General features: G+C 43.1%; 1 protein-coding gene across 1 annotated transcript in view; it reads left to right on the top strand.

The window, feature by feature from the left end:
- Positions 1–13,441, top strand: part of CFAP57 (cilia and flagella associated protein 57) — a 30,934-nt gene extending 17,493 nt beyond the window's left edge. Inside the window, exons 10-22 of the mRNA XM_063140346.1 lie at positions 1,732–1,905; positions 3,884–4,045; positions 4,727–4,882; positions 5,020–5,113; positions 5,930–6,120; positions 6,982–7,155; positions 8,238–8,396; positions 8,707–8,850; positions 8,963–9,079; positions 10,077–10,211; positions 10,299–10,442; positions 10,946–11,078; positions 13,094–13,441. Of these exons, the coding sequence (XP_062996416.1) occupies positions 1,732–1,905; positions 3,884–4,045; positions 4,727–4,882; positions 5,020–5,113; positions 5,930–6,120; positions 6,982–7,155; positions 8,238–8,396; positions 8,707–8,850; positions 8,963–9,079; positions 10,077–10,211; positions 10,299–10,442; positions 10,946–11,078; positions 13,094–13,305 (1,995 nt within the window). The 3' untranslated portion in view covers positions 13,306–13,441. The remainder of the gene's footprint in view (positions 1–1,731; positions 1,906–3,883; positions 4,046–4,726; positions 4,883–5,019; positions 5,114–5,929; positions 6,121–6,981; positions 7,156–8,237; positions 8,397–8,706; positions 8,851–8,962; positions 9,080–10,076; positions 10,212–10,298; positions 10,443–10,945; positions 11,079–13,093) is intronic.
- Positions 13,442–25,253: the final 11,812 nt, after the last annotated feature.

Below are 25,253 nucleotides of genomic sequence, written 5' to 3'. Positions count from 1 at the left end.
CGCTGAAGGCTCTTCCCCTGGTGGATTCCAATCGGAGGATGGATCTAGGTGGAACCACCAGGAGCAGGCCCTTGGATGACCTCAGTGACCGGGCAGGTTGGTAAGGGAGAAGGCACTCTCTCAGGTATCCTGGTCCCAAGTTGTTTAGGGCTTTGTACACAAGTACAAGAACCTTAAACCTGGCCCAGTAGCGAATAGGCAGCCAGTGCAGTTCCCTCAGCAGAGGAGTTACATGCTGGAAAGGGGCAGCTCCAGACAACAGCTGAGCTGCAGCATTCTGCACTAGCTCCAGCTTCCGGAGCAGCTTCAAGGGCAGCCCCACATAGAGTGCATTGCAGTAATCCAATCCTGAGGTTACCAATGCCTGTACCACCGTGGTCAAGCTATCCCTGTCCAGGAGAGGCCGTAGTTGGCGAACCAACCAAAGATGGTAAAAGGCACTCCGAGCCGTGGCAGCTACTTGAGCCTCCAACGACAGAAATGGGTCTAAGAGTACCCCCAAACTACGAACCTGTTCTTTCAGAGGCAGAGCAACCCCATCCAGAACAGGCAATGAGCCTGTCTCCCGGACTCGGGAACCACTCACCCACAGGGCTTCCATCTTGCCAGGATTCAGTCTCAGTTTATTGGTCCTCATCCAGCCCATTACGGAGTCTAGGCTGAATCCAGGACCTGCACAGCCTCACCTGATTCAGTTGTCACAGGGAGATAGAGCTGTGTGTCATCAGCGTATTGATGGCATTTAGCTCCAAATCCCCTAATGACTGCTCCCAACGGTTTCATATAGTTGTTAAATAACATTGGGGACAAGATGGTGCCCTGCAGCACTCTATTGCCAGGAGGCCGAGGACTGGTCACCCAATGCTGCTCTCTGAAAACGACCCCGTAGGTAGGACCAGAACCACTGTAACACAGTGCCTCCGATGCCCATCCCACGGAGTCGATCCAGGAGGATACCATGGTCGATGGTATCAAAAGCCGCCGAGAGATCGAGCGGGATTAACAGGGTTGCATTCCCCCTGTCCCTCTCTCGATAAAGGTCATCCATCAGGGCGACCAAGGCTGATTCAGTCCTGTAACCAGATCTGAACCCAGACTGGAATGGGTCTAGATAATCAGTATCCTCCAAGAGTGCCTGCAGTTGCTCCGCCACAACCTTCTCAAGTACCTTCCCTAAAAAAGGAGTGTTAGCAACTGGGCGGTAGTTGCCTAATACCATTGGTTCCAGGGTGGGCTTCTTCAGGAGTGGTAGCACTACTGCCTCCTTAAGGACAGCAGGGACCACCCCTTACCAGAGAAAAGCATTTATCACCCCCTGGACCCACCCAGTCAGACCCCCTCAGCTTGCTTTTATAAGCCAAGAGGGACAGGGATCGAGAGGGCAAGTGGTCGGTTGCACTGCTGCAAGCACCTTGTCCACATCATCAGGCTGCAATAACTGGAACTGATCCCACAAAATTGGGCAGATGGTGGCATCGGACACCTCAACTGGAGCTGCACTAAAAACAACGTCAAGCTCGCTGCGGAGAGAAGCGATCTTGTCCTCAAAGTGTGATGCAAAAAGGTCACAGCGGGTCCTTGACGGAGCCAGGGCCCCATTTGCTGGGGATGATGTTAGCAGCCCCCGGACCACCCGGAAGAACTCCGCTGGACGGCTACTCGAGGACGCAAAGGAGGCAGCAAGGAAATAACCACAGTACTATAGAGCTTGACGGGTCTCTTGTCTTTCAGATACTGCGAGAAGTGCCCGCTTTCGAGGTTGCTTACACTTGCATAGTGGTAGCTCGCTCTGGGCGCATGGTTTTCACTGGAACCTCCGCAGGGACCATCCGGTCTATGAAATACCCGCTGCCTGTGCACAAGGAATTCAATGAGTATCAAGCCCATGCTGGTCCAGTCACTAAGGTAAAAGCCAAGTGCATTTCCATCAGTCTCCAAGTCACCTTGATTGCGCTAGCCTTTGTGGATCTCTTCTTTTTCTCAGTCCACAGCATCTAAGAATGCAGGGATGCATAACATATATTACCAGATGAACCACAAGGGAGCATTCAATCCTATCTAAATATATCTATATTATATATCAAGGCTGCTTAATGGAATTTACAAGACACCAAACACCATCGATTCCCGTAGTAGTGAGCAGCAAAGTAATGGGAATGAGTTCCGTCTAACTTCTAAAGCTCGCAGTACCTTTTTGGAAAATTGCTTTTTCAGCTGGGAGTCTTGTTTACTTTTGATATATTCGCCATAATGGTGAGAGGGAGGCTGTGAGAGCATGTACATGCACATAAAATGGCATGAGCTTTTTAGTAAATTGGTCTTCTGTGGTACCTCATTAGAAAGACAAGACTAGAGACGGATAATAAGGGGATACTAAGCAAAAGACAGTGCTTGAGATCGATATTGGAGGAGGCAAAGGTAGCTGACAGGATGAGTTTGAGCATAGTGGAGTGAGTGAGAGGAGGTATGACTGAAGAGGTATATGTTTTACAAGTAAGGGCTAATGAACTGAAAACCATTACAATGTACAATAGGAAGTCAGTATCATTCTGTGCTAATAAATAGCTGTCCTGTGCAATTTGCACTGTATTAGAGGTAATCTATGTGTTTACACAGCAGTTCGTGACCAAATCACAGGCTCTAAGCTGACAAGTAATTTCTGGGGATTTGGAGTGAGGTTGATGTTGGAACAGGCTGTGCTAGTCCCAGTTTTAGAGATACAGCATACTTTGTTATCTCTCTTTCCACAATGTCATGGTGAAAAAGCTAGAGAAGGGGAATGCAGCCTTATTCACTAAGAGCAGACTGCAGCTAGTCAGACATGATGCATTTCAGACTAGTAACTGCAGTTAGCGGGTGCTTCAAAATGGGCAAAATAAGGTAGTATTTTTCACTCTCTCCTTGAACTATCTAGTAAAACCACCATCTACATTATCTGTACTAGCTTGAGTTTGATTATCTCTTCAGGAAGCTCTACTGACAATTTATGATCCATCTTTTATGTTCATCTTTCAAAAATAATACTGAATTGGATAATCTATTTCGTTTTCTTTATTGAAGTTGGTTGTGTGCGCACTCCCGCATAATGGATGCAGCAAGAGTGCTGATCTTGAATTAACCCACATGGCTGCACGTTTTGAGAAAGTTTGGGAGACACAAACCAGTTGCACCTACTCTGAGGACATATGAGTAAATAACACTTCCTTCTTTTGTATTTCTACGATAACTTATGAACAGAAAATGTATGTGCCTCATCCATGGTGAAGCTCATGTCCAGAGCTCACACATCTAATCATGGGGAAGACGCGCAAGTTCTCTTTTCATGTCTTGTCCTGGAAGTGCAAGAAGAGGAAGCATGACTTGTTCCTGTTTCTGTGTGTATACTTGTGATGGGCAAAGCCATTCACAGAGGAAGGAAAGTTGCTAAGTAGTGATCACCCTACCTATAGTTTATCTTAATGAACCTTGTGAATCCAGGGCCAAATTCTCTGCTGATTCTGGCCATGGGCCTTTCCTTTCATCGTGTCTCTTCAGAGGGTGGGGTGGGTGGGGGGATCGCATTTCTATACCGTTGCTCTCTTCCTGGTTCTCTTCCACATTTGAAATGAGCATAATTACACAGAGAAGAGAGCAGTGACCACGTGGCCAGTACATTTCAATGGGACAGCACCTTCTAGTGGGCATTTTATAGCGCAACCTCAGAAGAGTCGAGTTTTCTGAGGTTTATTTTGTGACGCTAAAACTGAGAAAAAGCAGGAAAATGTGCAGGATGTGTCGTCAAAAGGACCCACGAACATATGTGAGTAGCCAGTAAAGAGTATGCCAGAAATCTCTCCAACTGGGTTTTATCAGAGTACAGTGTACATTTCCCCCCTCTCCCCAGATGTCCTTAACTGCTGATGATCAGTTCCTGCTAACATCTGCAGAGGATGGCTGCATAATTATCTGGAAAGTATATGATAAAGAGGGACGGGGGCTGAAACGGGAGAGAGATGTGCCATACTCTGATGAAGTGTTGATCACTAGAACAGACATGGAAGAGAAGGTCAGTACATAACTTTTAAGTATTGCTTTGAGGATCCCCTAAAGAGTTTCCAAGTGGATAATGGGACACTATCAGATGGCTGGATATCAACCAATTATTATTATTATATTATTATTATTATTATTATTATTATTATTATTATTATTATTATTATTATTTAATTATATAGCACCATCAATGTACATGGTGCTGTACAACCAATCCCAGTGTGTGGGCAGCACTGATCCAGTAGGAACTATGGCCCTAGCAGAGAGATGCTACACATTTTAGAATGAAACCTATAATGCAGGATTTGAGTGTTGTAGACCAAAAACTTAGGTCCTCGGCCACATTGCTCCATACCCCTGAGAGCTGCTTCACAAGATACAGCAAATGCATGTTTGTTTTTGAATGTGCCTGTAATGTTTGCCTAGAAACACAGATGCTGCCTTGACACATGACAATTTTTCAGATACACAAAATATTTTATGTGTAGCCATAACACATATCCATACGTTGCAATCGAATATGCACTTACTCAATGGAGTTTACTAGCATAGGATTGCACTGTCAATGTGTGAAGCAGCCCTAAGATACAGTTCTGGCAAATTCTCTGCACAAGAACTGTTTTGCGGGGTGGGGTGGGGATGGGGGTGTCTATCTGACTTCTTTTGCTAACACTCATAATCCCTTACTCCACAGACTCAGATCATGCTAGAACTGAAAACACGTGTAGAGGAGCTGAAGATGGAAAACGAGTACCAGCTACGTCTCAAGGACATGAATTATAATGAAAAGATTAAAGAATTAACTGAGAAATTCATCCAGGAAATGGAATCGTTGAAAACCAAAAACCAGGTGTGGGTCAAACAGCAATTGCACCTCTTAGCATTGCTGTTTAATAAACCTATCCTTTCCAATGAAGTAATCACTTGAAGGGATTGAAGATTGGCATGCTTGGTCTCAGATGAATTTTTCAACTTTATATATTTCAGGTTTTAAAAACAGAGAAAGAAAAACAGGAAGTGCAGCACCAGGAGCAAGTTGCAGAACTAATAGAGAAGCAGTCAAAGGAGGTGCAAGACCTAGGTTAGGAAGACCTTAAATAATAATTGCCTGCAGAATGTGGGAAAGGACTTCAGTCCTCATGATGAAGGATGAAGAATGAAAACTTTTTTTTAATGAAACCTTTTCACAGCCCTGAGCCTTATCTGTCATGCTATAGGGGGTAACTCATAGGCCAGAGTCTAAACAGACATTTTTAGAATAATATTCTTGAATGTATATGGATTAAACTCATTTTTCATTATAATTAAATCTCCCTGGCAATGAAGGCAGGGAGAAATGAAAAACCTAGTGAAGAAAGATGCAAATTCATGCATAGGGCATGGTAAGGCAGGTGAATTTTTGAAGATTGGTGGTAGTTTTTCCAAAGCATCGGATTTCTACAAGCCATACAGAGCCAAATTTTTACTCTGTACTTTTCCCCTGCCCATCCATATATTAAGGATACTGCAGAGACAGCACGAGCGGTGCAGTCTATACCATCCTTATATCTGCAAAGGTTTCCTCTGCATGCCTACTTTTTGTGGGGAAAATGAGTTCATCTCCCATGATTCTGATTTTATCTCTGGGGTGTCAAAACTATTAAGTAGGAAGTTTCTTGTGTAGAGATACCTGTAAAAGGTCACACAAATGGAATTTCAAATTTAGTAGTGATGTGGGAATGGTATGAGCTAGAGTGGAGCAATGAGAGGTTCACAAGGGCAAGCACCAACAGACGTGGGTGTAAAAATGCTCCCTTGTTGCTAGTTTGAAGACTGAGGACCAATCATAGAAGAGAAGACACACCTTATCACTCTCTAGTGCATTCTTTTTCTTCTTTTTACTCACTCCTTTGGTTAGAATCTGGCAACAATCAGAAGCTGCTGCTGGAATATGAGAAGTACCAGGAGCTGCAAATGAAATCCCAACGCATGCAGGAGGAGTATGAGAAGCAGATTCATGAAATGGAAGAGAACAAGAGCCAGGCACTGGAGGAGCTGACAGAATATTATGAGGCAAAGCTGCTTGAGAAAAGCACAATGCTGGAAGAGGTATGAGCTGTATACATTTTATTTTTTAATCAGTGGCAGTGGAATCCAGGAAAGATTTCCACTCAGACCAGTTCCTAGTTGCTCCTTCACTGTTGGACATAACTTTCTCTGAATCAATGGAGACATAACCCTGTGTTTGTGAATGCTCTGTTTGAGAGTGAGAGAGAGAGAGAGAGAGAGCATACAGGGGCACAGAACTCCCACTATGATTGAAGTTAGTAATGACTCAGCACCCTGAGTCTTCTGCCTGCCACTGACTCCACTCTGACTTTAAGTGCTTACCAGTGTGCCCTCCTGGCCATGTTCTCCTGATTGGATGACCCTGTCCCATCCCAGTCCCAGAACTTCTAGTCTTTTGTACACACCTTGATGGCTTTTAACTGATGAGGTGGTACATAAATGTCAAAAAATAATAAGTACCACATTTAATGTATGCCTTACAGATCACACCAGACATTCATAGTCAGGCTGGCCTAGTTCTGGCTTTGACTTCTTAGCGCTTCAGTCTGTGTATGACAAGCATTATCCTTTGCAAGCAAGTAGTGTATGAGCATTGCAGTGGCTGGAAAGGGATCCCACCCATCAAGTTTCACCACCACAGAGATGCTATCTCAAAGTACTTCTAAGCTGCATTTTCTAAATTACATGGCACTATGCATATACAAAAATATTCTCAACAGGTATTGGTCCAGCCACGCTAGTGTGTCCTTTCTAGCTACAGTCAGTGACACCCTTAGCATCCCCAGGACCTTGGTATCAGTCTGCCTCTTGGTTAGGCTAGCCAAGGGTATTGCCTCTGCCAGGCAATCCCTAATATTCCTTTCACTCTTCCCTCTTGCTTTTGTCCTTCCTAATGGTCAGGCTCAGGATGATTTAAGACAGCAGCTTCGAGAATTTGAGGAAACAAAGAAACAGATAGAAGAAGATGAAGATCGAGAAATACAAGATATTAAAATCAAATATGAGAGGCGGCTTCGGGAGGAAAGAGAATCCAATCTGCGACTAAAGGGGGAGACAGGAATTATGAGAAAGAAGGTAGGCTTAGCTTTTTCAGGTTATCATGCTTTCGGTTTGTATTTATACATTTTAGTAAGATTCATATACCACTTTTTCTGCCAAAAACATGTCAGTTGAAATGGTATACAACATCAATGAATAACACAAAAGTATACTGATATAATAAAACTATTTAAAACAAACATCAGAATTTTAGAATACAACTCTTTATCAAATTCTTTATATTAAAAACACAGCCACGGATATGTCAATATAATTCCAGTAGTAAAAGAAAAAAAACAGTTCCAGTCACCCTCAGCTAGTACAAAATATTTCCTAAAATGCCAAGTTTTAGCTAACCACTGAAATGCCAGCAAAGAGTTTAATTAAACATTAATTGTATAAATGGCCCTTGCACCTTTGCTTTCTTCTTTACTAAATAGCAGCTGAGGAGGCCTCAGTCCAGATTATGATTGCAACAAGGGCAAGGGGAGCTTCACACCTTTGCCTGGACTGCAGTTCCATTCTGGATTAGGTTCCCCCATAGCTGCTATTTGACCGGAGAGAAAAGCAGCCATTGGCATCAATGGCAGCTTCTTTCCTTGGGCAATCGCAGTCATTTGAGGATAAAGTGATCCAGACTGGGACCATAACATGGCCAAAAGGTATGGTTACTCTCCCACCCACCCCACACACACACACTGTGATCCTCATCCAAATTGGGAACGGAGTGGGTGGGTGGGAATATATGCTATTTAATTTTTTAAAAAGCACTCCATGCAATTAACATGACTGCTTTTGCTCAAATGCACTATTTTTAGTCAAATACGCTTTCATAAATATCTACCTTGCATTTACTGTTACAGAGGAGGTCTCTCAGTCATTCACTTTGCATAGTTTGTAACTCCTGGTTTGTGATCACTGAATATACTTGGTGAGAATCAGTCTTTTGATGTGATGTGATCATTTGTTAGTGTAGTAGCTCTCTAAAAGGAGATGGAAAAGTCTAGCTTGTTATGGCTTTGATTGGTTCTTTTCAACAATTCTTATAGTGCTATTGCTGAATGAGATACTGGTTCACTGTCTCCAGCCCGGCAGATAACACATGTTTTTCTTACTAGTTCAACAGTCTCCAGAAAGAGATTGAAGAGCGCTGTAGTGACATAGAGGCAATGAAATTGGAGCAGCAGAAGTTGCAAGGAGTCATTAAGGCCTTAGAAAAAGATATCCAGGGGCTGAAGAGAGAGATTCAAGAAAGAGATGAGACCATTCAAGACAAGGTGAGGTGTCTGGGAGATTTGGGCTGTGCTTTCCCTGGTTTTCTTTTCCACCTCACTACGCCCAAATCTCTAACTGGCAGAAAAGGTCTGACTCTGCAAACAAGGCCTCTTTGTCTGCCTCCCAGTCTGAGTTCTCTACTCTCTGATATCTCTGACTCTGTTCCTCCTCCCTCCCTCAATGTTGTTGCCCCACACAAATCACTTCTGACTCCATTGCCCTATCTGATGGTCTAGGGTTGAAAGTGTGGGAGGTCCCTATGTCTCTTTAGACACCTTTCTCTCGCTAACATGCCTGCATTATTTTCCTCAGGAGAAGCGAATTTATGATCTGAAGAAAAAAAATCAGGAACTAGAGAAATTCAAATTTGTACTAGATTACAAAATAAAGGAGTTGAAGAAACAAATAGAACCACGTGAGAATGATATCAAAGCCATGAAGGAGCAGATCCAGGAGGTGAGAATCAAATCAGCCAGCCCACTTTTTGCTCTGAGGGTGGATCTGCTTGAATCCTATTTCAGGTCACAGGTCTCCTTCACAATTTATCTCTCTTCATGCTTCTGTGCAGATGGAAGGAGAGCTGGAACATTTCCACAAGCAGAACACACAGCTGGAACTGAACATAGCGGAACTACGGCTAAAGCTGAAAGCCACAGACAATGAGATGCACAAAGAGATGCAAAAGGTGATTGTCTCAGGAGTGACTAAGGTGTTCATGTCACTATGAGAGATATAAAATAGATGTTGCAGTGTTGCCTGAAGAGTTCTGGTAATGCGAAAGAGTTGCATATTACTTTGCCAAGAGATATTAATCTGAAAAAGATTATCATTGCATCTACCTATGCTATAGGCATGTGGCTAATGCTGTTTGAACACACCTTTGCTATTGACATTTACTGTATTCTAAAGCTGTACTAGTCATTTTTGCATTTGTATGTTCTATGTTTACCATTTTCATAATGTACATTTATATATTTTAATATATTTCTGTACTAAAGGCTTATTAGTATAAGTAACAAAATAGCATTCAATTTTAAAAATTAATGTGCCAGTTATTTCTAAAGATAGAGAAGTTATTGGCCCATTTTGAACTACATGTATAGATCATCTGATGACCTCCAAAGTTCCTGTCTCTCTTTGTGATTCTGTAATACTAATTATATTATTCTTCCACTGAGTCTAGTGTTTGTATTTCCTAGCAGAGCAAGGTAATAAAAAATGAATTTGGGCTGCTCTAATATAGATCACTTAATGTATGACTTAACACACACATGCATGCCCATGGCTTGATGACTGTCACATCAAATGATGACTTTCATATGTGGAACAGCTACTTCAAACACCACAGCCTTTCAGCTTGTTTCATACCTTCTCAAACACAATGCCCTGCTTTTCACTGAAGACAGTTCACACATTCAGCCATCAGTTACCCACTGATAAGTCATCCAGAGAATGGATTTCAGGCAATGAATAAGCATGCTGAATTGGCCCAATATCAACCCATTAAAAGAGACGGATTGGTCTAAAGGGCAGGTCAACCACCATCCCTGTGGGTTGATTGCTCTCTGGCTGGTATGTGTTCCACAGACAAGATGTGAGACTCTGTTTGGGCCAGAACAAGGAGGCCTAGCCAACAGGCAATGTATTCTGTGAATCTAGCTTTAATGTTCCTCTGATTCTAGGAGCGAGACATGGAAGCGCTTATCAAACGATTTAAAACAGACCTTCATAACTGTGTAGGCCTCATCCAGGAGCCTAAGAAACTAAAGGAAAGCATCAGGGATATCTATGAAAAGTATGTGCAGAAGGCAGATATGGTAAGTGAGAGTTGTTCCTTCTCACCAGCAGATCCCCACACTACCTCATTTGAAGTCTTTTTTTTCTTTTATCTTTTGCTTCTTCAGGTAGAGATTGTTGGGGTTGACACAGATTTGCATCAAGAGTATACACGACAGCGAGAGCATCTTGAGCGCAATCTGGCAACACTGAAGAAGAAGGTGATAAAAGAAGGCGAGATCCATCGTGCAGACTATGTGCGCATCATGCAGGTATTAACACAGGGAGTGAGGTCCACTCTTCCAACCCACTGTTTGGGGAACATTCCACTTGCTCCATGTAGAGCCTCTCTATACATCCCCAGGCCCAGAAGATGCAGAAATTGCAGTCTGAACAATGCTTTCCAAATATCAGTTTGAAAAGTACTATATCTCTTTGTCTTAGAAAACTAATAGCATCTTTTTTAAAAGGGGGGAGTACTACATCTCTTGGAGGGATGGCAGGGGTAGAAAGAGTTTTGAGGATGATATACTAAGATTTTGCTGTAAAAGGTAATACAGCCCTTGCCGATGTGAAGTCTGCATGGGCCATTGCTCCAATCCTTCACACCCACCTCATCTGCTTCATTTAGTCCTTGCTGTTATTATCCCGCCTGTCAATACACTTTTGCCCAACATGCTAACTCTTTACTCCCAATAAAGACTCTTTTGGTCTTTATCAGGATACTGTAGAGCAACAATATCAGTTCAGGCTGTATTGTATCTTGATCCTACAGGAAAATGTGAGCCTCATTAAGGAAATAAATGAGTTGCGGAGAGAATTGAAGGTCACCCGCACTCAAGTCCATGAGCTTCAGTCAACTCTGGGACTCCTTAATAAACACAGGAAGCAATCAGCCCAATCCACAGGTGATTACTGTTGTTCTTTAGCTCCCATTTTCCTCTGCTCTTTCCATCTCTTTCCTTTGGCTGTATTTTTCCTAGAGGCTCTACCAGGGCCTCTCCAGGCATTGGTCTGTATACGGTGAGTTCCTTCTCTTGGAGCACACCTTGATGCTTCCCCTCAGCCATCTTCTGCAGATGTTAGAAGGAACTGGACATTGGCAGTTATAAACATCTTGGGGGGGGGGAATGCACACTGTGCTCTGATAAAGCACAGTTGGGGAGATTTATTGCATGCTCGTTACTGACTACTCACAGATGTTCACGGGTCCTTTTGATGATGCTGTCAGCCTCCTGTGCGTCTTCCCGCTCCTTTTCTCAGTTTTAGCGTTACAAAATAAACCTCAGAAAACCCGACTCTTCTGAGGTTGCACTATACAATGCCCATGAGAAGGCACCGTCCCATTGAAATGTACAGGCCACGTGGACTCTGCTCTTGGTGCTTGTCTCGATGCTTTCCTTCAAAAAGCCATTCTCTGCCTGCTTGCCAGAGCCTCTTGAGTGGCTTGAGAGCCTAATATCTCCTGATATCTCCAATATTAGGGTTGGGTCTGAGGTTCATGTCACTTGCTAGCTACTGGAGTATAAACCCAGTCAGTATCAGCCTGCTCAGAGTAAGAAAAGTCCCTTCTGCCTAAGTCCCAGAGATGGGGGCATGGATCATAACGGTATGCAGAGAATGCAGTAAGTCTCTCCTACCTTACAAGCTCAGACTGTTGCCACCTGCGACCACCCCAGCTCTGCCCGTTCTAGTGCTACAGGACAGCAGTCGTAGCAAGTCCTAGAGACTCCCCACAGTTAGGTTTGAGGAAATATTTAGAAAGATGTTCATGTGTGGAGTAGGAGAAACAATCTCTTCAACAAATGGTTCAGCTTCACTTTGGTTTGTACTAATAGAACCATTTAAGTCTGGTTATAAATAGTATTGAAATTCTATGTCTCAAGATTTAGGGGTGCTAGTGCTGTAGTATTGATCTAAAAATACTACAGTAGTATTGTAGTACTATTGTAGTATTGATCTAAAAATACTAAAAAATACCATCTAATTGATCTATAAAAGGAGCCAATTTGAAGTCCCATTTTTATGGAAATTGCACCTGCCATTTGCCCTTTTATCCCATTCTAACTCTTATCTTGCCTTCCAGTATAAAGGCCTTATTATAAGAGTGTGGGGGTTAAAATTGTGTACAGTGATGGGCGTCCCCACACCTTACTTTCCCATCCATACCAGAAACATGAGCAGAATATCCCTTCAGATCTCATCGCTCATCAAGGCACAGTCAGGGACTAAGGAGTGAGGAGCTGGCATGCACTGAGCCATAGAGGGTGGGGCCATCCTGTGTGGTCCTGTCCCCCTACACAGTTTTAGCTCTCATGTGTTCAGGTAAATGCCTGAGTCTGTTCCGGCTTTAATCAATGTTTGTTTGGAATAGCTTCTGTCAAAACTTTATCACATCAAAAATTGACTAGCATGTGTAGGTCCCTTGTATTCTAGATGCATGTTTGTATTTTCTGTTTCTCCTAAGAGACAGCGTTCTGCTACAATGATAGATGAACAAAGCTGCGCAGTGTGCCTGAGCCCAAGTACTTTGATTCCTATTCAGTGTCGGTTCTAGGTTTCGTTTGGGGGCTCTTGAGCAAGTGGCTCTCAGTGAGCCCACCTGCTTTCCACCACTGTTGCCACTACTTCACATCAAAGTAGTCCGTATGGACTAAATCATTAGTTCCCAGAGGGAGAGAGGACAACGCAGGCAGAGGTTCCTATTCCTTCTCCTTACTCCTCCAACTGCTTCTTCACTGTGAGAGGAAAGGTGAAAAGACAGGGCTGGGGAAGGAGCCTGTTCCCACCCCAATCGTATTACTAAGTATGAGAATGTCCATGTTTTCCTTTTGTCCTTTGTCTTATATTTCTGGATATCCCCCATCCTGGCAACTATTTTCTATAGTTGCTATCAATCAGTTTGACTTTCCATTTCCTCCAGCTCCTTCCCCTGATCGGCAGCATAGTCCAGGCATCCTGCGGTTGAATCCAGAGGAGGAGACCGAAAGGATCATTGAAATGCAGCGACTGGAAATCAAGCATCTTCGAGACCAAATCCAAGGACAGGAAAAAGCCCTCGCACTCCAGCCTATGTCAGGCGGGAAGCTTCCCACGCTGGAGATGGACAGAAGCACTGGTGTAACATCGCAGTGACCTGCACGGAAAGAGCACCACAATACCACTCAGCCAATCTTCTTTGCTCTGCAGCTCTCATTCCTGTCCCAATACCCAACTTTTTGTTTTAACATCTCTTATTCTGGATGGTGGCAGAAGGTGAAAGGAAACAATAAACAAGTCAGACTGGATTTGTCTACCTCGTACTAATGTTTTACAAGTCACCAGACAGGAGGAGGAAGTGGAAGAGCATGCAGAGCTCCAAGAGAGGAAGCTGGCTGCTCATAGGTGTCTCTGCCACGTGGTGTATCTGGGTTCCAATTCAAAGCAAAAACTGAGTCAGAGCCCTTGTGCATAGCATTGACACAAGCAATCCAGGAAGGTCTGAACTCCCTGTGCATTCTCATCCACTGGTCTCTCCTGAGCAGGTCTGTAAAAAGGCAGTGAAGATTGCCTTCAAGGAATAGCACTTTCCCATTGGTAGCAATGCCTTGGTTGGTCTACTAGAGACCCTATCAGTGCCCTCTATTTGGCAGGTCTCTTGCTCTTGTTGAACTGCGTTTTCAGGTATTCTCAGAATACTAAGTCAATGCACGGACTATCTAAACCTGTGAACCTGCTTTCTGCTTTGATCGTTCCCCTAATCCTGGAGTCCTCCACAATTCTCCACCCATTCTCTCTGACTTTATTCCTCATTCATACAGCCATCCCCACACTTCGATCCCATTTCCTTTCTTCCATACAAACCCTAGCTCGAGATAGTAGTGCCTTATTCTTGATGCACTTGCCCCCTACTCCCAATTCCCTGCCTGATGTCCCAGATTTTGTAGGATACACAGATATATGGAAATATTGTTGGAACATCTCTAAATAGTAAGCGTAGCATCATGTTTATGCCTTCCTCTCTCCATCCTTCAGTTGACTCGACATCATGTCTCACACACAGTAGGGTTGTGATTTTCTAGAGCTGAATTATAATATTTTTGGAAATGGGTGGAATATAAGCATTGAAGTGTCCAAACTGTTGAGAGGGAGACAAAGGGAAGAGAGACAAATAATGCTGTATGTTCAGAAATATAAGTTGGAGGACACTTCCAGAGGAGGCTTTTACTGTCCAATCGCACTGCCACATTCACGGAATTTTATGGAAGGAGCAAATTTTGTCTTCCATTTGTAACCCTCCTCTGTTTTTCCAAACTTACATCTTTTTTCTTACAAGAAAGAAATCTGTAAAGGAAAAATGCCTTTTAAGAGTAGTTCTAGATGAAGGGGAACTAGTGTTAACAATCTAATGGCATTGTGCAGCTATTCCATCTTTTCTTACTAACAGATTTTTCATGGTAAGGAAAAAAAAAAGAAGCTGTAGGAAAACATGAGAGGGAAATGAGCAGAAGGCAATGATATCTGGACCAGCTGTAAATTTCAGCGAATGAAGTAGGGTGATAGCGTAATAGAAGTATTGGCTAGAAGCACCCTGAGTGTTAGCAGTAGGAGCCCTCTATCTGGAAGCACCCAAAGAAACAAGGCCAACGTTATTTTTCAAAAAAAATCTAATAAAAAACAATATAACATTGTGTGTGTGATGTATTACAATAAAAGCAAGTAAAACATCAAATGCAAGTAAAAGCCAGTGGTAGTGTAGTGCTCAGAGTAGGATGCAAGAGCTCCAGGTTCTAATCCCACTCAGCCATGAAGCTCACCTACTGACTTCCATGGTAGCTGTTCCTAATGGGGAGAGTAGATTAAAAAGCCCTTTGCCTGTGTCTCAGCTTACATGAAAGAAAGAAATTGAGGTGCTTGATAAGGGAGGCCCCTAGGATCCAGGGCTGTGCCAGCTGGGAACTGTCCTTGGAGCCAGTAGATTGAGCTTCCAGGCCTGTTATTGACTAGCCCTGTATAAGTGCGCCGGGGCACAGTGACTAACCAGCACAGTCCCTTTTGATTTTAAGTGCTATTCACCAGTGCTATTCTGTGTTGATTCATGCAGACTGGTCTAAAATGGCATGAAATTTGGCACTTGGTTTGAGGGTAACAAATACAAAGAGATCTAAGGAATAAAGCTCCAGCTCCTAGTGCTCTTAAGAAATGCTCTATGAAACTCTGATCATTCTAATTAACATTGTTGAATCATAAGGAAAAGCAAGCGGCGCTTCCTAAACTATTATTTTTTAAAAAAACCTGTAATGATGATGCCTTAAGAAGGAAGGTGCTTACAGTAGCTGTCCAAAGTCAGTTAGTTACAGTGTCCTCTGTAAACACAATATTGCTATGCAGGCCTACAAATCCTAGATCATTCATATTCGATATTCTTCTCTGTGTCCATCATCAATTCTTTCTATAATGAAAACGGATGTGATTCAATCCTTCTGTTCATAATTACTAGGTGGCTAGGTATGATCTTCCTCTGACAGGTCTTTCAAAGCACTCCCTAATTGTTTAGCTTTAGCTCCATCGTGGTTTAATGTTGCCCTTAGGGCAGAAGTTTTTCCTGTGGCACGTGTGCATAACACACACTTCAGTGGTTTGAGAACCTGCCCCAAAGGAGTTGGCTCTATGCTAACAAGAAAACTGAGCTGCTCACGACTGAAGAAACATCTCACCAAGGGGCTGCTGGAGTCCAGTATTTGCAAGCAGATAATTCCTGAATCTGAGGATGTTCATAGAACAGCTGCAGAATGGAAATGTAGGTTTCAATAGGTATTTTAGCCACACTTGCATCTCTCTCCTGGATTCTGAGGCATCAGAGCAAACCTTTGTGCTTGTGTAATGACAGTATCGCAAGGTAGGTGTCTGAAATGTGTTTCCCATCATGGAGCACATCTGGCCTGCATTGGAATGTGCATTCTCCCATTATCCGAGTAACACCTTTAACTGGAATCATTGCAGGCACAGTATCAGTGCAGCATTGTCTCCTGCTAAAACATACCTGTTTATATCAAACAGGACCACTTGAGAAGAAAGGTGGCTAGTTCTTCTGGAATCAATCAGGAGAACGGCTTTGAGCACTGGATTGGGATGGGAAATACTGCTACAAACTTGTGAATTGTAGTTGAGTGATACACACCATTGGACATTACATGATTACATTTAAGATTAAATGGGAGGGGGAGAGATGTGTATTTTTTCGTTAGAAAAAATGTGCATTTTAAAAAAATATTTGTTCAATTGGGAAAAATGGTGCACTTTATCCATGTGTATTTTTCCCAATTGGAAAAAGAAGAGATGCTCATGTTCGGGAGTTCAAACAAGGCAAAACAAGCTTCAAGAAAGGATTAGGAGAACCTTAATGAACTCGAACATTGCATGTTTGCGCATCCCTAAGATATGTCCATTATCATTTCTGGGAGAGGAATGTGCCTTGTAACAACGTGTACAGGTCAGGACAGAAATCAAGATACAAAGAAATGGAAGAGTTATTGAATCTAACAGTTTGGTGAAGATTAGAAATGACATTACTTTCCAGGATAGTATTTTGTTGTAAGGAACGAGAGGCAGGTGGGACTTTTAGAGGAAGCATTGGGGCAGTACAGATATTTTAGGTGCTAATAAGAGACATATTGGTGTGAGAAAGTGGTGAAAGAAAAGACACTAGGCATTGAGTTAAGAGGAACGGAAGTGATTCCTAAGCTGCTGTCAGTTGCCACCAGCAACACTTCTAACACTAAACCCTGGTGCCCTTGGTGTATGTATATGGAATATGTTGACAAAACTGACCATACGGAAATTGTTCTCTACCTATAAAATGGAAATATTGCTGCATCTCACAAATCACCCTTGCAGAAGAATGAGGTAAGGTAGTAATGAAGTATGTTGTTACTGGGGTTTAGGGATACAAAGACAAATTCAAATTCAGTCTGGCTTTCAACCAAATGGGATGCAAAGCTAATTTTTGGTAAATGTCCTGCCTACACCCATAATAACATAAATGATGTATTGTGGAAACTGTCTTGAGTATCTAACGGCAAAGGTATTTCCCACACAGAACTACTTTACATACTAACAGGATTTTGGCATTTCAAGATAAAGAGGAAAAGGGGGAAATGTTTATGGTGGTGCAAATCTTAGGCAAAATTCTCCATCTCCCCATCTTGATAATCCACAACACAAGCATTTTTAATCTCTTACTTAATTCTAGATTATGCCATCAGAACATAAAGATATTGAGATCTAAGGGTTTAAGATATGACTGGGCCAGGAAAGTCTGACCCAATCACATCTTAATCAATGTTTCTACAAATCCTCATGCCCTTTTAAATCATAATAACATACTATCCTGGACACAGAATGAAAAGAGACTGCTCAGTAAGGTCTTTTTCTCCTGAAGTCCAATAAAATTTTCATTTTCGGCCCCCAAGAAAAGCTGCAAATTCAAAGAAGTATGCCAAAGTATCCCAACTTTCCAACAGGCACACAAAAATTCAGCATGGCTGTGTTTCTGCCCGGCACCACCTGGCTCCCTGAACATTGCCCCATGTCTCTCTACTGATCCTTAGCAAAAGGCATATTGTGGATGGGATGCTCTTTTAGCCAAGAAAAGTTAACTGTCTTGCAATGAACCTGCCTTCTGAAGGTTAAATTAGATCTCTGTCACCCTGTATTTGCTTACCTCTCTCTGTAATGTATATCCTCTTTTCTCTTGCTCCACCGGCTCCCTTATTTCCGCTTTCCTCAAGCACACTGTCAACAGGCTGGAATGTTTCCAAGGACAACAGCAGGTTGTCTCTCCAACCCCGCCCTCCTTAAGAATGTACCTGCCTGGGCAAAGGTCAGCACATGCTACAAGCCTATCAGATGGAGCATCTAGTATAAGGCAGACGCAGGAAGGCGGTAGGACTCGCACCTGTTGCTTGACAGACAGACGCAGGCAGGGAGGGAAGAAGGTAAATTTTAATGTTATCCTCCAGCCACAACCTGAAAATTGCCCATCGGTCGACTCGACTCCAATGAAAGGAGAACATAGCATAAGCACCCTGAGCAAAGCAAAAGTCTTGCTACAGCATCTTCTTTGAAAACTCAGCTTTAGGTGAGTAAAGTCCATGTCTCTCTCAGCAAATATCTGCTTAGCTCCACAGCAAACTGTCCTCTACCCTTTCGGTCACGGTTTGGAGCGGCTGCCTTATGAAAGGACTGAAACAAACGCTCACTCTCTCTTTCTCTTTCTCTCTTTTCTGTCCTCACTCTACTACATCCCTACCCACCATTCATGCCTTGTTAGCCTATTTATATTTGCTTCTTGCTCTCATTTAAGCTAGGTATCTCCCACTGTGCAGATACCTGCAGGATAAGAAAATAGTGGAATGTATATGAGAACATGTGTGGAAAAGGGATCAAGGAACTTCAAAGCTGCTCTGTCTCTATGGTTATCATCCAGCAGTCCCCCAGGCTAACTGTAAAAAGGGATGAAAAGGAGCATGAGAGGTCCTTTCTCATATGGGTTAATGCTGAGTAGCTGACAAACCAAGCCGGCTGTAATCCTCTGCAGGCACTCCAGAGAAACACAGCGAGCAGTGTTTTGAGCTATCCGTGTGTCAACAGCGGCACAGCTCCCAGGCAAGTACTGCCTAGAGCGCACAGCTGCTCTTTTGCCTGCTCGGCATATAAGTGACGTGGATGGAGACATGGACTTGCATCTCATGCCAATGCCCGTGACCTAGGATCTGCAGGGTACAGCCACTTGTTCCGCCAAGAGTTCAAACTTCACTCACAGCTAGGCTGGAAAAGCTGCATTTAGCTCCTCTGGGTCCTCCTACCAGTGACTTTGCTTTGATTTCTCTGTACATTTGACCTCAGCTGGCAATTTGCCCTGAACAAGCCCATTCTCGCTTTAACAGTGATCTCATGCTCTGTCCCTGCTGGAGAGGGGGCCTGACACTGTCAGGCGGTGTCTGGATCAGACACCCCCTTTCTCCGACCACCTGGTTCTGCTAAGGCGAGTTTCCAGCAGTCATTGGTCAAGATGTTAATCAACTGGCCTGAATAAATGGAATCTGCTATTAGAGGGGGTATTTATTTAGCAACAGCCCCTTAGATGTCCCCCCTGTAATGTCACTGATGTACAAAACAGAATAGTTTAAACAGATCTTTGAGATTTACTGCCTGCTTACTCAATGTAGGTTTACTCAAAAATAAACCCTATAAACTCCCAAATGAGCGTGCATGAGATTGCAGCATTAGATAGAGGTAGATTTTAGTGGTACGGTTGCTGATCCTATCATTGGGCCTCCTGGCTTTTCCCCTTGAGTTCCATATTTTCTGCCTGCACTCAGAACTAGACTCTTCCTCTGTGCTGTTTAGTCCCACAACTGATTCCTGCTACGCACAGAAAGTGCCCTTATTTTAGCATGGATCCCAAACAAGGTGGTGCATTTTGTGGATAATTTCTATTTATTTCTATTTATTTATTTCTTACATATAAATAAATAACATATTACATACATTACATATCAGAAGGGATAATTTCTATCCCTTCTGATATGACTTTTCCAGCCTTTTTGCCCTCCTCGGGTGTCAAACTGTTTATAATAGGTCCATGTCCCCATTTCCAAACGCCACCAGGCTAGCACTCGCTTCAGGTGGGATGCATGCTGAAAGGGCTTCCCATCAAAAGAAATGAAGTACAGAGATACAACATTCATATCTGGATGCACATGCCAAAATCGATGTCATCTCTTTTTTACTGCATTATTTTCAATTGGCGGTACGCTGGCATGTGCCCCTCCTCCCTGCCCCTGCAGAATGGAGAAGCAATGTCTGTGAACAGGCATAGAAAAAAAAATCACATGATCAGGATTGAGGGTAAGGCTTTATATTTTAACAAACATTTTCAAGTAGCAGCTTTCTCGGTGAAAAGCAAACCTCATGAAAAATTTGGTGCAGCACTGAAGTGATACTACTACACTTGCAGGAGAGCCTACCAGTATTTGAAATTTCCTCATCCAAATAATAAGAAAATGAGACTTCTGTTTCATCCTGCAAGGAGCTTTAGGCTGCAATCCTATATATGTCTACTAAGAATAGACAAGTCTACCCATTTGAATTCAATGGAGCTCACTTAAGCCACCAACTTGGATGGCAGGATGTAAGGTACTTGCACCAGAAGTACCTTCGTTTATTTACATTATGGCAGGGGTATCTTTTTACGTAGGATACTAGTACTCCATAGCATATTTAAGGATGCTTCCAGACAGAGGGCTCATAGCGCTACCCGTCAGAAGGCATTGTGCAGCACTTACAGGTTATTGTTGGTTGTTCTTCAGTGGGTTTTCTGCAGTATGGAAGAAGTAACAGATAAACATAGGAGTGGCCTGAGAAGGCTTTTTTTTTATTTACAATATTTATATACCACTCCCCATTCAAAATTTCAGAGCAGTATTCAAGATAAAATAAAATCTGGACTGCCTGTAAAATGATGCAGCCCATAAAAGCCTTGTCTGGAAGCTCCCTTGAGATAAAAGGTCTATCCCAACTTCATTTCAGAGCACAAAAAGGTAGATTTGCCTGGGAAGATTATGGGGCAACTACGGCAGAATCTACACTACTGCTTTAAAATGGTTTATAATGGTATTGACAACCATTGGGGCCCATGACACACTGCATATACAGTTTGCAAACCATTTCCAAAGTGTTTTATTCTCCTTGGTGTAGATCTGGCCATATAGACTTAGAAAGCACCCATTTACCAATGAAAATGGTTTCATTTTCAGGTTTCTTAAGATGCTTCCAAATGAGGTTTTTATTGTGCAATTCCTCTGCCTCATTTGCAGGATTTTAGTAGAAGTCCAGACGTCATTGTCTTCTCTTTGTAATTCCGATGTATCTTCCCAACTCTTCTTCAATTTTCTGTCTTTCTACAAAAAGTCTCTTTAGGAGTAAAAGATAGAATAGTTGCCCAATGCCTTTCAATTGTGCTAGGAATCACCTAGTATGAGGGGAGATATGATAGCACTCTTCAAATATTTAAAAGGTTGTCGCAAAGAGGAGGACCAGGATCTCTTCTCGATCATCCCAGAGTGCAGGACACGGAATAATGGGCTCAAGTTACAGGAAGCCAGATTCCGGCTGGACATCAGGAAAAATGTCCTGACTGTTAGAGCAGTACGACAATGGAACCAGTTACCTAGGGAGGTTGTGGGCTCTCCCACACTAGAGGCATTCAAGGGGCAGCTGGACAACCATCTGTCAGGTATGCTGTAGGGTGGATTCCTGCATTGAGCAGGGGGTTGGACTCGATGGCCTTATAGGCCCCTTCCATTTCTACTAGTCTATGATTCTTCTAAATGAGGCTTGTAGTTGTATAGGCCCTGGAAATATTCCAAAATTGTCCACGCACAGATTCATTTGTGTGAGAAAGATTTACCAGCATTAGGATTCTGTCTAAACTTCCTAATAGATATACTTAGCACTCACATTTCCTGCCTAGAAAAAGGGACAGTTTTCTGGATATCTAGAGGGAGATGTCAGAATTCATGGCGAGGTGTGTGTGTGTGTGTGTGTGTGTGTGTAGGAGGTGAATGTGAATGTGAAGTAATGTGGGGTTACATGTCAGCAACCTAATCCAAGCTAGGCAAGATAAATCTCATGACTTGTGTCCTGAGCAGTGACAGAGAAGGAGTAGCTCATCCTGCAGGAAGCCCTAGCTCCCAATTCAGGTCTCAATTCCTCCCTGACAAAGACTGTATCTCAAGGGTTAAGCAGCCTTGATGCAAGCATCTATTGTCCGACAAGCTGGAGAGCCAGTTGGTGACAAGAGGCAGATGCTGATGAGGAGCCATGTGAGGCTGGCGCGGTGAATGGGTCTTTATCATTGTGTGGGTTCTCTGCCTCGAGATCGCTGCCCTTGCTGCCAGCACTAGAAGCAAGCACGGCTCAGCTGAGAGAGGTTTGGCTGACTTGTTGCAGGAGCCCCAGCGCAGCTTACGGTTTGATGCGTAGCCCCTGGAGGCGAACTTGCTGAAGGGATACCCAAGACTGCAGCAGCAGTGAGTGGAAGCTCTTGGGATTCCTGATGGGGAGGTCTGGCATTTAATAATAATAATAATAATAATAATAATAATAATAATAATAATAATAATAATAATTTATTTGTTACCCGCTTCTCCCTCTGGATTGAGGCGGGGTAAAACACAAATGCAAACACCATAAAATACATATAACTAATTAAAACATTTAAAACTAATACATTATTAAAAGCAGCAGTGGATTTAAGGGTCCACTGACCCATCCCAAGTGGGAGGTCACTACAAGAACCTTAAGCGGGAGGTCATTTCAAAGCAGGGCTTTTGGTCGATCCCTTGGAAGATAGGAATTTACTTTAAGGCCCTCTTGGGAAGAGGCTTCATTGCAGGGGTATAAGCGCAGGTTTACTGCACTAGATCCATACAGCCCTTTAGTCAGGTTTTGAGTGGAGCAGCTGAGGACACGAATGCTTCTCCAATCATTCTGGTAATCAACTATTTAGTCAAGAGGGTGAATGCCCTGAGAACCTACGGAAGCGGCTATAGCTACTGCTATTTTCCATGCATTTCGCATGTGCTTTGTAAGGAATTACATCTTGTGCTTTAATTTCACTGGATGACCACATAAAATACAGCTTTCCCCTTATTTATGTTTCCCAAACCATTGTCTACTATATAGATTTATATCCAAGCCTGCCTAACCACATCTTTCTAACTGTCTTCTTTGTGTGCTGGAGTCTTAGCTTTTTAGGCTGTTCTCCTGCAGAAGGCATTTCGTATTTCTGCTAACTTTGATTGCTCCCCCCACCGTGTACAATTTCACGTCCTTTCTTATATCCTTTAAGGTTGATCAAGTCAGCAAAATCACAGAGCAAAGATTTATTTGTATAGGAGCAATATTGTTAATGTGGGACTTTTTTATTTGCTTTTCCTAATAATCTCTAACCTTTTTGAGGTGTTAAAACATATTTTTGGAGAGAGCTTTCTTCAGTGGTAGTAGGGTACATGATGACAGTGTTCTTTCCCCGACATCAATACACAGAACTTTGCACTTAAGCAATACTGAATTTCGCCTGTCACTCACCTGTCTGCTCCCTCTCTATAATGCTTCACAATTGTGTTTAGCACACAAAAGAAACCTTAGATTTCACTGCATGGTTTTTGGTTTTATTTTATCTGACAGTTTTGGAGCACTGATATTGTGCTGTTCTTTTTCCCTGCTGTTTTGATTTTGAGATTGTTGAGCATAGTTTTGAATTGTTTCAATGGATATCAAGAACTGTTTTAAGAACCATAATGGTTGAGAAGCAGTATACAAATTTTGAAAATGAATTCATCATCTGTAAATGATGCTATTTTGCCCTACGCTCTTGCCAGACAATGAACTAAGGACATGCAAGCAAAGATACAGATTATTATTTTAAATCAATGTGTGAAATTTATTTCTCATTTCCCTCCCCCATCCACTCCTTTTCTGAATCTCCACCCTCAAAACCCTTACAGCCTCCAGGGCTAATTCTCCTGACCTTCGGCTTGTGTAAGATTTTTTACACAGCCTTCCTTCCTTCCTCTCCCCTGATGGCTGTGATTGACTTCTTTGGTTACGTTAAGCCTGCCACGAATATTTCTGTACTGTGAAATGCCACAGAGTGATGGTTCGCATGGAGGAAAAAACAAAACAAAATAGGAAATTGAACAAAATAAATCTTGTGATGAGGGGTACAGTTACTAGAAGTAGCAAACTAGAAGGAATTCAAGCAACAAACTTACAGGTAGCAAAACGGTGAAATAAAAGGAACTTACCAGTAGGGCTGGCATCAAAGGTAGGTTGGGTCAGACCCTTGCTGAGGGTCCACACCCCAGGAGAGGCTCACTGAGAACAGTCCCCTGGTCTTCCTCCTTTTCGCCATTATAGCCTGCTTATTCACCTGCCTCTCACTGTGGCCCGGACAATGGTGGTGGTGAGAACAAAGAGGAGCAGTACATGCCACTACCTACTTGCCTGTGAAGCAAGCAAGCAAGAGGTAGCAATGATGGGGGGGGGGGGAGGAGGTTGAGGAGCAATAGCTGCTCTTGACAATGGCAGCGAGAAGATGGACTCACTGAGGGAGGGGATCCATGAGGCTTGCCCAAGGGCCCTCCAAAACCTGGACCACTGCTTATGAGGCAAAAAGCTTGAATTTGAGGAAGTTATAGAATTAATGTGGAGAGGTGGGGGGTTTGTTCATTTTTGTCATTTTTGCAACATATATTATGGAATTATCTATATAAGAAGGATTCTGACATTTAGGAGACAGACACCAGTGAAACTTTTAATCTGAGTGTTTCTAGTCTACACCAGTGTGGTGTAGTGGCTAAGGTGTCGGACTGGGAGTCGGGAGATCCGGGTTCTAGTCCCCACTTGGCCATGGAAACCCATTGGGTGACTTTGGGCCAGTCACAGACTCTCAGCCCAACCCACCTCACAGGGTTGTTGTTGTGAAGATAAAATGGAGAAGAGGAGGAGGGTTATGTGTGCCGCCTTGGGTTCCTTGGAGGAAAAAAGGCGGGATATAAATGCAATAATAATAAATAAACAATATACAGCAAGCTTGGTAAAATGCCATTACAATCTTGTCAGGCCAACTAGTTTGAAAAGACTCGGGGGAATGAGCCTCTAAAATACCAGCATAGCTTAGCTAAAGCTCTTACTGCTAATAACTAAGACTGAGGAGATGCATTTCAACATGTTAGAAAGGGGAGCAAGCCTGCACAAAAGCTGGGAAGTGATTGGTAGTTGGGAGGAAGGGGTGGGGCCAGGGGAAGGGGCAGGGGTCTCTGGGGAAACCCAGGATCTGGCCCTCGAGCCTGAGGTTCTCCATTCCTGCCCCCCTACTTGCCACTCCTGACTGTAAGACATGCTTGCAACATATCAGAAGAGAGGTTAATACAGAGAGCAGAATTCAAAGTCCTGGGCACATCAGCTGCCATCTTTCTTTTTTAAAAGGATTCTAAGCACAGCAAAGATAAGATTGCTCTCAAAATGTGTGGGCA

The sequence above is a fragment of the Elgaria multicarinata genome, chromosome 1, assembly GCF_023053635.1.
Source record: "Elgaria multicarinata webbii isolate HBS135686 ecotype San Diego chromosome 1, rElgMul1.1.pri, whole genome shotgun sequence".
Taxonomy (NCBI): domain Eukaryota; kingdom Metazoa; phylum Chordata; class Lepidosauria; order Squamata; family Anguidae; genus Elgaria; species Elgaria multicarinata.
This window is presented reverse-complemented; position numbering and strand designations above follow the sequence as displayed.